This window comes from Podarcis cretensis (genome assembly GCF_951804945.1).
Source record: "Podarcis cretensis genome assembly, chromosome: 11".
Taxonomy (NCBI): Eukaryota; Metazoa; Chordata; class Lepidosauria; order Squamata; family Lacertidae; genus Podarcis; species Podarcis cretensis.
The window spans coordinates 65,704,899-65,721,126 of NC_137180.1; the positions used below are offsets into that span (position 1 = coordinate 65,704,899).

The window sequence follows — 16,228 nt, forward strand, 5'->3', positions numbered from 1 at the left end:
CCACGCCAGTGTTTCTGCTGCTGCTGCTGCTGCTGCTGCTGCTGCGTGGGATCCTAGAACCTCAGGGTCGCAGAGGGTCATCTGGCCCAGCCCCCTGCAATGCAGGAATCCCAGCTAAGGCGTCTCTGACAGATGGCTGTCCAACCTCTGCTTTAAAAATGCCCACCACCTTCAAGGCAGCCCATTCCACCGTTGTTGTTGTTCCCCCCCCCCATAAAATTTTATTTAGAATATACTAAAAAACTAACCTAAATAAAATCAGAGAAAGGAAAATGCAGAGTCCTTTCTTAAATACAGTGGTACCTCAAGTTAAGAACTTAATTCGTTCTGGAGGTCCATTCTTAACCTGAAACTGTTCTTAACCTGAAGCACCACTTTAGCTAATGGGGCCTCCTGCTGCTGTTGTGCCGCCGGAGCACGATTTCTGTTCTCATCCCGAAGCAAAGTTCTTAACCCAAGGTAATATTTCTGGGTTAGCGGAGTCTGTAACCGGAAGCGTCTGTAACCCGAGGTACCACTGTATAGTTCTTAACGCAAAAAGGGGTGGACCTCACCTAGGAACTTCCCTTTCTTCCCCCAGTCTCCTATTCTGGGACTTCTTCCCTTCCCTGCCTCTCAGGGTCCTTCACCAACCATCCATCACCTTGTGTGTATAATCCCAATAATGTCCCGGAGGAGAGGACACCATACAAAACAAAAGGAGAAAAAAATGAAGAGGGAATATAAAAGGGGGGGGGGGTAAAGGGGAAGGGGATAAGAAGGAATTCTGATTTTCCGTCTGTCAGTTACATAAAAAATATTCACCCTAAAATGACATCCAGCTGTTCTACCTTCTTCTAAGCAATAATTTCCCCAATCTTCAGACCCACATTCCTGCATCGCAGGAGGTTGGGCTGGATGACCCTTGAGGTCCCTTCCAACTCTACAGTTCTCTGATTCTATGAAATGTCTCAAATTTTCATTTCCACACAAAAAGTCTAAAAGGGGTTGTCTGATTATTATTAACAATAAATGACAACAATTTTTTTCCCCTAATGAAACATAACAGCTCTGCTTCCAACCATCCCTCCATATGAAGGCTGCTACATCACTTCTGAAACTTAGCAGAGAGATGTGGGAAGAGTGAGGCCCTTTTCTGCATTCCCAGGGCCAGGGCCAACTGCTCTTTGGTCCCTCCAGTTAGCAGTTAGCAGGTAAAAGGTAAAGGGACCCCTGACCATTAGGTCCAGTCGCAGACGACTCTGGGGTTGCGGCGCTCATCTCACTTTATTGGCCGAGGGAGCCAGCGTACAGCTTCCAGGTCATGTGGCCAGTATGACTAAGCCACTCCTGGCGAACCAGAGCAGTGCACGGAAACACCGTTTACCTTCCTGCCAGAGCGGTACCTATTTTTCTACTTGCCCTTTTGATGTGCTTTCGAACTGCTAGGTGGGCAGGAGCAGGGACTGAGCAACAGGAGCTCACCCCATCACAGGGATTTGAACCGCTGACCTTCTGATCGGCAAGCCCTAGGGCTCTGTGGTTTAGACCGCAGTGTCCCACATGTTAGCAGGTAGATAGTCACTATTCATGAGAGGGAAAGTTGGTATTTTCAGTTTGACTGACCCAACAGCTATCTTTCCAGGACTCCTAGGGCCTCATTCCCTCATTAGATGAAAAAAACAGGATAGTATTCAACTAAATTTTACTCAAAATTAGACCCCTCAAGATTTAACGAAAAGGACTTCAATTGGGTCCATTTACCCAGAGTACTACTTGGCTGAATACCACTCACAGCAGGCATTGCTTCAGACTTCATCCCCTCCACGGCCCTCTTCAAATAATTTAGAACTAAAGATTTCACAAGAGACATTTTGATAATCAAGAGATGAGTCATTAAAAAGAAATACAGGCTTTATAAATTCTTAAGTACCCTGTATGATGATCAGGCAAATGGAAGAAAATAGTTTATCCAACACATCTTTCAAAAGGGGAGCTGGGGGGGGGAGCAAACCTCTGTTGTCAGCCAACATCTTTTGGGCCGCCCCAATACAGCTTGGAAAGAGAAGCTACCCAGAATCAGATGAACAGGAAAGCCCACAATTGTGCCCACAGACCAAAATGGAGACACCACAAACCCATCTGTGTGCTGTTACCACATGGTGCTATGTTTGCAATTCTCTCTCTCGTAAGTGCCAAGCAACATGACTGATGGAGCCCTGGGCATAAAGGAAAAGCACAAAGGAAGAGGCAACAAGAGGACAGAGCTAGGCTTGCTTCTACCTCAGGAATGGATTGTTTTGGTGCCAGTTAAGAAAGCGCCCCCTCCCCACCCCTTCCTCCCAAATCTGCAGCAAAGAAAAGAGCAACTGAAGATTTTCACAATACTGTGGGGCTTCGTTTTACAAATACCTGGACTAGAGTCACCCCTCTTTGCTTGCTTGCTTCCTCCTTCCACTAAGGACATAATCTCAAAAATAACTGAATCTTACGGGAGCAAAGACGTGGAGCTTCTGCAAAACCCCCACATCCTTTCCACTAGGACGAGGGTCACTGTCATCACTTCTCTTTGGTGACTGCAACTGAAACATTCCCCTTCCCAAAGGCAAAGCAGAGCCCTGGAAAATCCGCTGAGGAAGCTGTCTGGAAGAAGGGCCTGGCAAGGGCAGAGGAGAGGAGAGGCAGGAGCAGCAGCAGCTCTAGGGTCCCTGGCTGCTCCCCACAAGGAAGCTTCCCACCTTCTTGGCGAGTGATTCTGTGTGAGGAAACTTTGTCTGCCTCATGCATGGCTGCAGGTATATCGGGAAGGATCTGAAACATAAGGAGGGAGGGGAGAAATTGGTGTCAGTGGTTGCTAAAGCAGAGATGGGCAGGTTACGATGACCGAGGGCAGGAGGAGAGCATGGTCTATGGTGACCAGTGCCGAGGGCAAGAGGGAGGAGATGCCCAAAGTGTTGCAAGCAGCCAAGAGACCAAGGCCCTCCCTGCAGCCTGAGCATCGTTGGTCAGGTGTATGTATGGGTGGAAAGTCGCAGCAGCAGCAGCAGAGTGGGAGCTTGGATGGCCTCTTCCCACATCCAATACTGCACTCTCTCATCCTCTGTTCAGGGGGCAGGGACAGGATTCAGCAGCATGCACACACCTTTCCGCCTCTTCCTCCAAGCCTGCAGCGTCCACGTGGAGCTTCTGCCAGTGGGCAGCTGCCTCCTGCCTTCGGTCCAGCTTCCAGAGGGTGTGCGTAAGGTACAAGTTAGCAGAGGGCCTGTCTGTAAAACACAAAGGAAGCTGCATGACCAGAGCTGGCCTCGGGGCCGCTGGGGACCCCAGGAGAAATCCTAACATGCCCCTGCCCTCCCCACACTGGATCTTGCTGAGTGGCCCCATCTCGCCCACCACCTTAGTCTACACCCTCCCCTCCACCAGGGGCAAAAAGGGCCTGCATTTAGTCTGCCTCAAAGAGCTCCAAATTCTGTCTCCTACTTTACAGAAGTTACCTAAGCATATATCTAAATACTTACTCTGCATAATTTATTTTGCATGCTCTGAAAATTACTCGAGCCTCCCCACCCACTCCTTTAACCACTAGACTGACTGGAGGCCAGGCCCCTCGCATAGGCAAAGGATTCCTGGCTGTGGGTACCTGGACAGACAAGCAAGCTGTGTTGGAAATCTGCCAGAGCCTCTTTATTCCGCCCCAGATGCAGGAACTGGATCCCTCGTCCAGTCAGGGCCAGCTGCCTGATTTGGGGAAGCGCCTTTGCTTCTGACAGCCCCATCTGCTCGGTCTCCTTTTCAGTGCTGCTATTGCTGCCTGGTAGAGAAAGAAAGAAGACCGTTGCCCTTGGGTTTGGCTCTCCCAGCCATGAGCCAGAGAGGTCAACAGAAACAAAGCCAATTCTCTGGCTCTGTTCTCTCCCTGCCTGCTGCCCTTTCTGCAGAGTCTACTCTTGTTCCCACATGCCGGGGGGGGGGGGCGGTCAAGAGAAAGAAAATGGAAGCAGAAACCTCTCGTGCCAAGTGGCTGGACTTCAACTTGCGGTGTCACAAAAGGACCAGTCTGGACTCATGGCATGATTAAACGAGAGGTGAGGACTCTCCTAAACCATTCCCACCTTGGGCAGCAGTAGGTTAGCTCTAGCCCTACAAAAGGTCTTTCCCCAGCTCCAGAAATCACACCAGCCAAGAGGAAGGCAGACAGAAACTGGCGGTAAGCATCCTGATCCATACCTGTGGTCACAAAACAAACTCTCAGAAGATCATTAAGACACCTGTTGGGGAAGGAGCAAAGCACAATCATCTTAGGGTTCTCAGATGAAAGCCTGAGTCAAGAGAATTTGAGGGGCTATTCAGGTATCTACTCAGTTTTCCCGACAGAAGGGGGAACAAGCACTTATGGGCATGCTGGTGGGCTTTGGCCTGCATGCAACCAGACCACACAAGCACAGAAACGACCCTGGGGCCGGCTTCTCATTTCAAGGCTGCAAAGAGAAGCTCAGGGGTGGAAGCAGGACTTTCAACACTCTAAGGAGGCATGCAGTTGTTCCTTTGAGCTGCGAGATCTGGGGTCCTGGGGCAGAACACGGAAGTTTTAAGTACCAAGGTAGACACAGCCTTCCTTAATGGGACACATCCATGAATATCCAGGGAAAGTCCCTGGACAAGCTGCATCTAATACTCCATCCTGTCTCACAAGGCCAGTTCCCTTTGAATGGCTGCAAGAGAATGCTCTCCTAGCATCCAGTGTGGTGTAGTGGTTAAGAGCGATAGACTCATAATCCGGTGAACCGGGTTCGCGTCTCCGCTCCTCCACCTGCAGCTGCTGGGTGACCTTGGGCCAGTCACACTTCTCTGAAGTCTCAGCCCCACTCACCTCACAGAGTGCTTGTTGTGGGGGAGGAAGGGAAAGGAGAATGTTAGCCGCTTTGAGACTCCTTTGGGTAGTGATAAAGCGGGATATCAAATCCAAATTCCTCCTCCTCCATCCAATTAAGGGACGGACAGGACGAGGCACTCAGAACCATCTTCCCTGGATCACAAACCGGGAGCCCGATTACCTGCTCAAGTGGCTTATGGCTTCCTTGGCTTCTCCTAGCCCAGCCCATGCCAAGCCCTGGATCAAATAGGCAGCTGCTCTCCAAAGGACGCAGAGCAGGCTCTCCCTCTTCCGCTTCATGAGGCTGCCAGCAGAATTTCTCAGTGAGGACCCAGCAGGCCCCGGGAGGTCCTCTGCAGCCCTCAAGTCCAGCTCAATTGGCAGCCTCTCGGGGATCAGTCCATTCATTTGGGTTGCCACCTCTTCACACACTGCAATGGCATCTCGATGCCTGGCCAGCTCTTCCAGGGCAGAGGCGGCCTCTAAGAAGACCACGGGGATCCTGGGCAAGGCCAGCTCACCACACAGAGACACCTGCAGAGGAGGAGGAGGAGGGCCCCAGCCAAGGATCAGAAGGTGCTGGGTCCACAACAAGGAACACAGCACAGGCAGTACACTGCTTGAGAGCCAAGAGTGCTAAAGAAACTGGGCAGGCACGGGTTCAAATGTCTCAGGCCACCATCAGCTGCTGAAGCCAACATGGAAGCCAGGATAGCAACTGATAACTGATACATGAGAAAGACGAGGGGGGGGGATCCCTCACTTCTTTATCGTTGCTGACAAGGGTCCTCCTTGGCTATGGCTGCCCCAGAAAGATGCTGGGGTCACTGGGTGTATTTGGGCAAGTCAGCACTGACATACCCAGAGGGTTACTGTGAAAGGACACAATTATGTCTTCAAAGTCATTTGCACACAAGGAGAAGCCTCAGCTCAAGGCTGAATGGCCACCATGAACTCCGTGTGCCCTTGAAGACTGCAAAACACTGCACTCATCTCCCTGGGACGCCTCTGGCCCTGGCTTCCTGTTATCTTCGAGAGACTGTTCAAGATGCTGCTGCTGACCTTCAGAAGGCAGAATACCACCACCACCACCACCCTCTGCCCCAGTAACTGGAATCTTCCTCTCGATGACTGCACATATGCAACACATTGGAAGAGCAAGAAGCGTTACCAAGCCCTTGCAGATTAGGAAGCACAATTCAAAAAGCAAATGTAAAACAGTCTGTCAAGCTCCAGTTGGAGAACTATTTAAACCTTTAGCTGTATAAACCCCATACATTTATGCCAGGATTCGGGGGATGGTTGCATTTATCGTGCTTCTTTATGGAGCTGTTTGAGTGGACTTCCATGCTACTTGCTACATTTGTGATTTGATTTATTGTTAGCCCATGCTCTGCTATTGTTGAGAGTGGGGGGCTTGCACATTCCTTCGCACAAAAACCAGCAGATGGCATGAAGATAAAATAGCTGCAAGGTGCCAACCTGGTGGAGAGGCCCTTCCTGGAACAGAGCCAAGAGGTCCAGGTAGTGCTCCACTGCCTCACTCACCCTGCAGGAGAAAAGAAAACAGTTTGCTTCCACACCTAATCCAAGGTGCTCATATTAGTATTTAAAGCCTTAAATGACATACCCCCCCCATATCTGAAATACCCTCTCCCCCTCTTTAGCTTGGCACCTGGCAGTTAAGGTGTTTTTGTTTTTGTTTGGGGTTGTTGTTTTTGCCATATTTATACTGCTCTGGAATGGTTTTACTTGTTTTTATCATTGTGATTGTTTCATCTGTTTTTATAATTGAATACTGTATGGTTGTAACCTTCCCTGGGCCCTAACAGTGGATAAGGAATCTGATAAATAAATGAAAATAGACAACAGGAGCTGCAAGGACCTACAAGGACATCCCATGGCCTCCTAAAGACAGCTCCCTTCCCTCATTCAAAGTGAGCTCATGAGCTGATGAGCAATTTCCTTCAAGCAGGAGTCTCCTGTTAGTAATTTGAGATGCCTCAGGAAAGTTCTCCCTAGAGAAAACTGAAGCCACCAATTCCCTCCCCACCTCAAATGAGCAACCAGGGAGACTTACGTAACAGGAAGGGGGGAGCACTCACCTCCCTGCCTGGAGGTTCCTTTGTGCCAGCAAATATTTCACATCTGATGGACAGTTCTTGACAAAGATGCTGCTCAGTTGTGATGCGCAGGTGAGCAGCTCCATTTGGATCAGGAAACATGGACTGGCAAGCTCTGCCATTACCCGTGCAGGACCATCCAGAGCCTGAGGCAGGGAGAGCGGAGGAAATGGGAACATTGGTGATTTCAGAGGCAGAGCTAGCTGCTCCAGCACCTGTGCTCCCGGGGCGGGGCCATGGGGATGGGGCAGCTCCACCCCTTCACCCGACGGCTCGAGGTAGGCCTGGGAGTCAGGGGCAGGTGGTGTGCCAAATGTCACCCCCTTCACTGGTGACACCTGGGGCGGGGCACCCCCACTGCCCCCCTTCCTCCGCCCCTGGGTGATTCAACACTGTTGGGCATCAGACAGAGTGGAATTGTTCATCTAAGGAGAGATCTGCATTGGCTAACTCCTCCTGCCCTTCTTCATGAGGGGATATTGGACCTTGAGAAGGAAGGGAGGGAGGGAGGGAGTCCAAGGAAAATGGCTGGTCTGCCTGGACCAAGGGCAGGCAGATATCTACAGCAACCTCCTGGCCAGTCGGCTCCCTCAGCTGTCAAGTAGGGAGGGGAGCAAGCCAGAAGCGCAGCCAGTTCTTCTCAGGCAGAGCAGTTGCAGCGCCAATGCAGCCCCTTGGCATCATCATGCAGAGATAGGAAAACCTAAGACACACCTGATACAGCAGCACCAGGACCTCCAGCTCAGCCTCCAGAAGCCCCAGGTGGTGGTACAACAGGGATGCTTGGTACAGGGCAGGGAGGAATGTGAAATCCACCTGCAGGGCTCGTTTCAGGTACTGAATTGCCACCTGTGGCTTGTCCTGGAACACAGAGGAGCAGATGCAATACGAAGCGCCAAGATCCAAAGGTGCTTTGCTGTAACCTGGGGCATAAAACTACCATCCAATAAACAAAGGTGCGTAGCAGAACTCACATAATTCTCTGCTTGTGCATTTGTTGTTCTAGAGATCTGTGAAAAGCTGGTTTCTGATCACAGGTTGAGGGTTAAGCCCCCCCCCCTGCAAATTGCATAACTGTATAAATGCTTTTATTGCTTTTAGCGTTTGTACCTACTGTATTTCATCACGTTTTATCTCACTGCACACCACTTCAAGGGCGGTATTAGTAACCCTAATTTACTAAATAAAATGTTTAACATTATTTATTAAAGGATATTTCACTAAAATATTTTTCAATATTTAAACATTATTACTGCTTGGCAAGAAAACATTTGCAATGCATATGTTTTATCTAAGAATACTGCAGTATAAGAAATTCTACCCACCTGGTTCTTTTGAAGTATTACCTTTTAGTTTAGAATTTTTAATTCTTATTTTTAACGGGCAGAATTTTAAATGTTCTACCATGTATGCTTTTTTTCACTATGAGTTGCTCTGAGATGTTTTTGTAGTAAGTGACAAATGCATGTAATAAATACATAATTTTAGGCCTTTCCTGCTTAATAAGCCAAATTCCTGGCTCTCTGGCATTAGCACTGCTTAAAAGAAGCCCCAATAGGGGAGTGGCAAGGCAGAGCACCCCCTGGCATGGGGGGAAGAGAACTTGGACCAACATGGCACTTTCTGCTGCGGCTCTCAGAACCGCTGGAGGCCCCACACTTCAGGGGCATATTGACACAGTTTTGCCCTGATAGCAACACTTTCCCCCTTTCCTTCCATGTGCTGCGTTCACAAGCTGTGCCACCCTGCCACCCTCTCCCCCCTCAATGCATCCATACCATTTTCAGGTTGCAGCATCCCATTAAGGTGAAGATGTGGGCAAGGCGGCGCCTGGAACAGAGTCCCGTAGCAGCTGTTTGGAGAAGGGCAACAGCGGCAGGGAGATCACCGGCTTCCAGTTCCTGAACTCCTGGAACAGAGAGGAAAACCTCAAGCTAGCCCTGTTCCCGCCTACTGAGTAGAATGTGACACAGAACTCAGGAGCCACATGACCAAAGCAGAACAGAGCGTGGTCCCCCATCTTTTGTTTGGACTAGGGTTTACACAGAGAAGTATTTTGTGCTGTAGGGTTTTTAAAAATACAGTGGTGCCCCGCAAGACGAATGCCTCGCAAGACAAAAAACTCGCTAGACGAAAGGGTTTTCCGTTTTTCGAGGTGCTTCGCAAGACGAATTTCCCTATGGGCTTGCTTCGCAAGACGAAAACGTCTTGCGAGTTTGCTTCCTTTTTCTTAAAGCCGTTAATACCTGGGGAATCCACGCTCCGCAAGACGAAAAAATCGCAAGACGAAGCAACTCGCGGAACGAATTAATTTCGTCTTGCGAGGCACCACTGTATGTCTTAAAGTTGCTATTACAGTTACTGAACATTAGCAGAAGCTCAACAGGAAGAACATTTGAACAACAAAATCAGTTATCTTGGAGGGTGCTGGGCTCTCCCTCACAGGAGGCTGAAAAGCCATCCGTTGGTGGGGAGGGGGTGCTCTAGAGCTCTGGTTTTCCCCCTCTGAAAAAGGGGTTGGTCTAGACTCCCTACAAGACCCCCCCCCCATTATACAATTCTATTATCCAGACTTTGCTCCTGAGACAGAGTGGAAAGCAATTAAAACAAGTCTATCTAACATCCGAGCCAGAAGAGCAACTGGGAGTGCTATAGCTTTGTTATAATCCAAAACCACATCCTCCTCCTCCTCTTTCTCAGAGGAAAGCATTTAATCTGCCTTGGCACACTCAATCCCTGACTCAAGTACCCTGCAGACGGACTGATTTTGCCTCCCTAGCAAGTGGCTTCCTGGCAGAAGCAACTGTAGCTGCCGAGGTGCGGGTCAAAAGAGAGAAGGCGTACAGAAGCAGCAGGCATGCGGAGAGTGGGAAATCACAGCCCCACCTTGCAGAAAGGCGGCCGAAGTCCACAGGATGCCTTTCAACTCTTGGACACTCTGCACAAGGAGGGGGTCAGACTCTGCCATGTCAGGTGGCTGCCACATCTGGAGCAGGGAAAGGAACTTGTTCTGATGGCCATGGCAAGGAGGAGGCCTCAGGCTCTGAAAAAGGAATAACGGTTCATGGTCAAGAGTCCTGCAGCACTTTCAACAGTAGCGAATTTCTTGGAAGAACGGAAGGGCAACTCTGCTGGATCAGACCCAAAGGGGGCACACCTAGGCCAGCATCCTGTGACTGTCATGGCCAATCGGATGACTCCTCTGGAAAGCCCCAAAGCATGACTCTCCCCATCTGGGCTCCCCGGTATCCTGCCTCCAGGACTGGACGTGGTGCCATTCTCTACATGCCAGCCAGGCTGGCAGCAGGGAGAGTCAGAGGAGAGGCTGGAGGCAGAGGGGAATGCCTGCTTCAAACTATAGACAGGCAATTGGGCTTACCAGGCAGAACTGCAGAAGCCCACCTGTCCTTTTGCTGTTCCTTTCCCAGCCCATGGCCCCTCAGGCTGGTTACTGGTGTGTGATTCAACCAGGGCCAATGAACAGTCAGCGCATGCCAGGTCTTTCATCAGAGCTCCTTGCAGTCCCACAATTTAAGCTGAATGGTCATGTAGAGGTTGATGAGAGGCCCAACTACCTGCTGCAGCACCGCAAGCTGCCATCCCATTTGCAAAGGTTGGGGAAAGCTTTCGCTTAGGAGGGAAGAGCGAGCAATGCCTCAATACAGATGCTATGCAGCTCCAGGCTGCTGTTAGCTACCTTGGCGCCATTCAGAAGCTGAAAGAGGCCTTCCGCGGTTGCGAGGCGGTTTGCTGCAAGCCACAGCACCCCCTGCAGGGCAGCCAGTCGATGCAGAGGGGCCTGCAGTTCTTCAAGGGTCTCATCCTGGAGCACCCTCTGCCAGCGGCCCTCTGAGCCAAGTCCTTGGCCAGACACTGCACACACCTCTAGAACTAGCAGAGACAGACAGACAGAGGAAAACCTGCATGGATATCACTTTCAGTCAAAGGTGGGGTTGGGGAGAGCAGTGCTGCATCGTGGGATTCTTTGCTCTTAGAGAAAGACCAGGCTCCATCCAGAGTGGATTTGGAACACCTGGGAGGAGAGGAAGAATCCCCTCCAACTCCGGCATCCCACTTCCTCAAAAAAACAGGGCCAGCAGCAAAAACATCCAGGTATGTATTTATTCATGACTTTGATTCTACCACCCATCATTTGGACAGCACGTGGAGACATTTCTCTTACCCCTGCTCAGCCCATGATCTATCACTCCCAATAGTTTCTCGCCAGAGTTGCTGGAGAGGCAGATATCAAACACCAGGGAATTGTAGAGGATGGCCAACTCCAGTGGCAGAGCTGGAAGTGCAGCTGGAAGCCCTGCGAAACAAGAGGGAGAGAGAATACAAAGGTGAACCCTTCCATCCACCTGAAGAACTCACCAGGTGGCCCCATGTCAATGGTCGTTGGGGGTCAGCACCCAAGGGGTTTGCAGCATCTGAGCACCCAAAGTCAGGAAGGGCAGGCAGGCAGGCGCTTTCAGGTTCCAGACTTGGCAGCAGTGAGGTTAAGGAAGGATGGCCAGCCAGAGTTCAGGGAGTGATAGTCTAGCTGTTCACACAAGACAGGAAGCCCATTCCACTTTGGAGCAAATGATGCAGCTCTTTTTGCTGAAGCTAAGCAGGTCTGGGCCTGGCCAGTGTTTGGATGGGAGACCACCTGGGAACTGCCTTGATTCTCAAGGTGGAAGAAAAGCAAGAGATAAAGGGCTAAATAAGCAAATCATACTTTTCCTGTTGCCGTCACCTGGACAGTCCTCTCTTGAGAACTGAGAATGTGGGGAACCAATCCAGCCGGGCTGAAACAAATGCAGTCTCTACAACCCCAGCCATTTTTCAGCTTAACTTGTGGAGGGGGAGTTTGTTCACCACCCTCTCCAAGGCCAGAAAGGCGTGAAGAGACCAAAGCAGCAAGGAAATCCAGATTCCTTACAATCAGCTGGGGTGGCCCTGTTGATAGTGCTGCCACTGGGGTTTCCTGTGACAGGGCCTTCTGGGTGGTGGTCCCCTATTTGTGGGATGCCCTCCCTTGTGAGGGTCTTCTGTCTCCTTCACTATTAACTTCTAGGAGAAAGGGAGAATTTTTTTTATAAAAAAACATCACTGTTTACCCCGGCATTTGATAGCTTAAGGTTCTATCCCTGGCTACTCTGAAATTATTGGTTTAGGAGTAGGTGGTTGCTTTTTAAATGGTTTTATAGAACACTGCTTTTCATTGGGTTGTGTTTTTTAGAAGTTTTAATTGTATTGTTTGCATTGCCTGGGGGTCCTTTGGAGGAAGGTGCAGGATATAAATTGAATAAATAAATAAAACATGCAGAAGGAAACCAGGCTTAACCCCATATGGCTGCAAAGCCCTGCTGGCTTCGGTTTCATCAGGGAGACGTCAGCCCAGAACTTCACCATGAGCTGCCCCACACTTGTGCCACAGAGGGGGCCTGGCTACTGCCCATTTTCCAGCCTATAAAGGTTTTTTTTCCCCCTGAACTGCTACCTTGGATCTTCTGCAGCAGCTTAGTGAAGGCGAGCTGGCACTCGCGAGCCGTTTGTGTCACTGAACTGTCAGGACCTGGAGAACTTGTCACCTGCCAAGAAAAGAGGAGGAGGGAGCTTGAAGGGTCCAGAGGAGGTCAGAAACAACGGCCATGAACAGATTCTAGGACAGGAGCAAGACAATTTACAAGAAGATGGGGCTCTCACAACAATCAAAAGTATGGTAGTACAGTCGTACCTTGGAAGTCTAACAGAATCTGTTCTGGAAGTCCATTTGACTTCTGAAACGTTTGGAAACCAAGGCGCGGCTTCCGAATGGTTTCCGATTTAGCAGGCACGCCGGAAACAATAGCAGAAGCCACGCTGGACGTTCAGCTTCCAAAAAAAGTTCGAAAACCAGAACACTCATTTCTGGTTTTCGATCGTTTGGGAGCCGGAACGTTTGACTCCCAAGGCATTCGGGAGCCAAGGTACGGCTGTACTTGTAAGATCTCACACAGAACTAGCTGGACTACTAGAGAGACACTGTACCAGACTCCTTTTCTTCTGTAAGCCCAAGGGCTGTCTATTATTACTGATACTACTCCACCCTGAGAGTCTTTTTGGCACAACTGTGGGGTAAAAATGCTTTAATTAATAAATGTATTTCCATCAGGTTAAAGCCAGAGCTTGGATCTGAGGGCCTAACTGCAGGCAAGGAAGCCTAACATCACCGCCACAAACCTCATTATCCACCATATGTTCTCACGCCTGCGACAGACTTCCATAGGAATGTCATCACTGATGGGATGTTCCAGCTGGGTAACATAAAACAATGTAGTTTAAAATGGGGGTGGGAGTAATATGGTGGACTTTGCATGCAGGTTGGCATGAATCTACCAAAGCCATTGTCCTAAATGGCCATTGGGCCTGCTCTTCATACATTTTAACTGTATGATTACAAACCACCTTGAGGCTTATTATTATCATCATTATCATCTAGTTATATACACACCACCCTTTTTCCTGGCGGGGACTCGATGCAGCTTACAGATAAAATATTCAATTTTATCAGCTAATGTTATATTTCTCAATTTCTCTTCCATGGTGTTTGTTTCATTGTTTTCTAAACTATATACAAAATTGATAGAAGCGTAGAGTTGGGAGGGGCCCAAGGGTCATCTAGTCCAACCCCTTGCAATGCACGAATCTTTTTTAATAAGAGTATTAAAAATGAAACTAATAATACAGCAAATTAAATGTAAACATTTCTTTTTTAAAAAAGGTTTCGGCAATAACAATCAACTTATATTGTGTTTGTGGTGTTTCAGTAATAGCCAATATTATGATAAAAACACGGAGAAGGGATTGAAGCGCCGGGTTTGAGGGGGACCTTGCCGCCGCTCCCCCCAAAAGGGGATTGTGGCCCCGAGTCCAGGAGGGGCCCCCGCTCGCGCCCTCGGCTTCCAGCTCGGTTGAACTACAACTCCCATCAGCCCCGGCCAGGAGGCCTCTGGTGCGGGGCTGAGGCTGCGCTCGCGGGGCCTGATGGGAATTGTAGTCCCAGGTCCTGAAGGATCCCGGCCTGCCGTAGCTGAGCAGCCGCTTTTCCTTCGCCCTCGGTCGGGCGTCGCTCAAGGGAGGCCGCCGGGGGGAAGAGGTACCGTCCGCCAGCGCCGCGCCAGCCCGTCGTTCTCGCCCCGCCAGAGGTCCAAGCAGCTCCCGCCGCCAGCCATGGAGCAAGGCCTCGCCGCCGCCGCCGTCGCCGCTATGGAAACAGGCCCCACCCCCGCTGTTTCTATTGGCCGCGCTCAGCGCGCTGGCGGCTCCCATTGGGCGAGCGGACGGGTTGCCGTGACGCTGAATCGCGGGCGGCAAAATTGAACAGGGACGGCTACGGCACCCGAGATGGCCCATAAAGCTCTCGAAGAGCGGGACGATCCGAAGTCTCTAAGGCCGCCTGCTGTCTCGTTGCGCGGCTGCCCAGGCGGCGCCGGTTCGATCCCCAGCAGCTCCAGTTCCGGAGACCTCGTGTCATTTTCATTATATTCCCCCCTTTTCTCCCAAAGAGTTCAAAGTGCTGCGCATGATTCTCCAACCTCCCCCTTTAACCCCCCAAACTGCCCTGTGGGGTATGTGAGGCTGAGAGGCAGTGGCTGGCCCAAGTTCACCCAGTGAGCTCCATGGCCAAGTGGCAGGATTTGAACCCTGGCTTCCCGGGTCCCAGCAGTCCGACACTCACACCTCAGCTTGCAGGAATGGGAGAAATGTCCCCCAGAGCTGCTGCCAGTCTAGCTGCTGAAGGAATAGCAGGGAAATGCAGCTTTCTAGGTGGAGGTTCTAAGCCAGAAACTCAGAAGCAGAATGGGGAGCAGAGTGATGAGAGATCAGCATTAAGCAAAACTCCCTCACCTTTCTAAGAGTCCCAGCTCAAATTAAACAGCACAGAAAGATCCTCACATAGAAGCTGGCCACTCTGAGAACAGGATTCTGGGCTAAGTGGGCTCCCTTTGGCCTGATGCAGCTTCAGTGCTTTTCTGGTGTTCTCAGTTCTATATCTGCTATGGGGAACACCGGAAGAACCCTGAAGCAGAATCAGGCCAAAGGGAACCTGCTTAGCCCAGAATCCTCTTCTCCCAGCAAGCCAACCAGATGCCCATTATGGGAATCCCACAAACAGGATCTGCATGCAGCAGTGGAGCTCTCCCCACGTGTTGCTTTGTTCTGAGGCAGCAGGGCTTTCCCTTTTATTATCTTTTATAATAATAATTTATTATTTATACCCTACACATCTGGTTTCCCCAGCCTCTAGTTTTACACACATACCAAGAACATAATTTCTTACCCACCTTCACCATGAAGTCCCAGGACTGGTTGCAGCAATATAAGGGACCCCTGACCATTAGGTCCAGTCGTGACCGACTCTGGGGTTGCGGCGCTCATCTCGCTCTACTGGCCGAGGGAGCCAGCGTACAGCTTCCGGGTCATGTGGCCAGCATGACTAAGCCACTTCTGGAGAACCAGAGCAGCGCATGGAAATGCCGTTTACCTTCCCACCAGAGCGGTACCCATTTATCTACTTGCACTTTGACATGCTTTCGAACTGCTGGGTGGGCAGGAGCTGGGACCGAGCAACAGGAGCGGGGATTCGAACCGCCGACCTTCTGATCAGCAAGTCCTAGGCTCTGTGGTTTAACCCACAGCGCCACCTGCGTCCCTGTTGCAGCAATATAGAAACAAATTAAATCAGATCAAACCAATTAGAGTCAAGAGAAGAGGGTGAGATATCTCTATGTACAGGTGTCAAGGCCAGACTAAAGTGGTACATCTTCTGCAGGCAACAGAAACCATCCAATGAAGGTGCAAAATCTGTGGGGATCCTGCAGCTTAGAAGCTGCCACTCCCTGAACTCCTGAGGAGGGTGGAACTGCCAAGGTAGCCTTCTTGGCTTATCTGAACGCCCAAGAGGGTGTCTGCAGAGAAGGAGGTGATCTTTCAGATATTTCAGGCCTAAGTTTGGTAAGGATCCACCCCACTCTCGATGTGGTCAGCACCTGCAGCCCCACACACTGCCCACAGCAGGAGTGGGAAGCGTGGCCTTCCCGTTTTGGGGCTCCCAGCATTGGCAACAATTAGAAGATGGTAGGAGCTGGAGTCCAGCTACTGACTGGTCAGGCAACCCATCCTAAAGTAAGGACTGCAGGAGCAACAAGGTTCAGAGCTGGTTGCAAAAAGGGAACGCTGGCAGAAGATGGCACTGCCCACTTTGAGAGGTGACTTGGCTTAC

General features: G+C 50.4%; 1 protein-coding gene across 3 annotated transcripts; it reads right to left on the reverse strand.

The window, feature by feature from the left end:
• Positions 1-1,875: 1,875 nt before the first annotated feature.
• On the reverse strand, positions 1,876-14,221 carry FANCG (FA complementation group G). Of its 3 annotated transcripts, none has more exons than XM_079996212.1 (14): positions 14,106-14,221; positions 12,464-12,554; positions 11,159-11,290; positions 10,673-10,866; positions 9,895-10,018; positions 8,754-8,884; positions 7,690-7,836; positions 6,958-7,121; positions 6,335-6,401; positions 5,034-5,386; positions 4,207-4,247; positions 3,620-3,790; positions 3,122-3,245; positions 1,876-2,790 (listed from the first exon to the last, which is right to left on the reverse strand). In XM_079996212.1, the coding sequence occupies exons 1-14, from the start codon at positions 14,175-14,177 to the stop codon at positions 2,679-2,681; spliced, it is 1,923 nt and encodes a 640-aa protein (XP_079852338.1). In that variant the 5' UTR covers positions 14,178-14,221; the 3' UTR covers positions 1,876-2,678. The 3 variants fall into 3 exon arrangements, with proteins under 3 accessions (XP_079852338.1, XP_079852337.1, XP_079852339.1); XM_079996211.1 differs by having other exon boundaries at positions 9,862-10,018; XM_079996213.1 differs by lacking the exons at positions 1,876-2,790; positions 3,122-3,245 and having other exon boundaries at positions 3,647-3,790; positions 4,092-4,247; positions 9,862-10,018.
• Between the last annotated feature and the right edge of the window lie 2,007 nt (positions 14,222-16,228).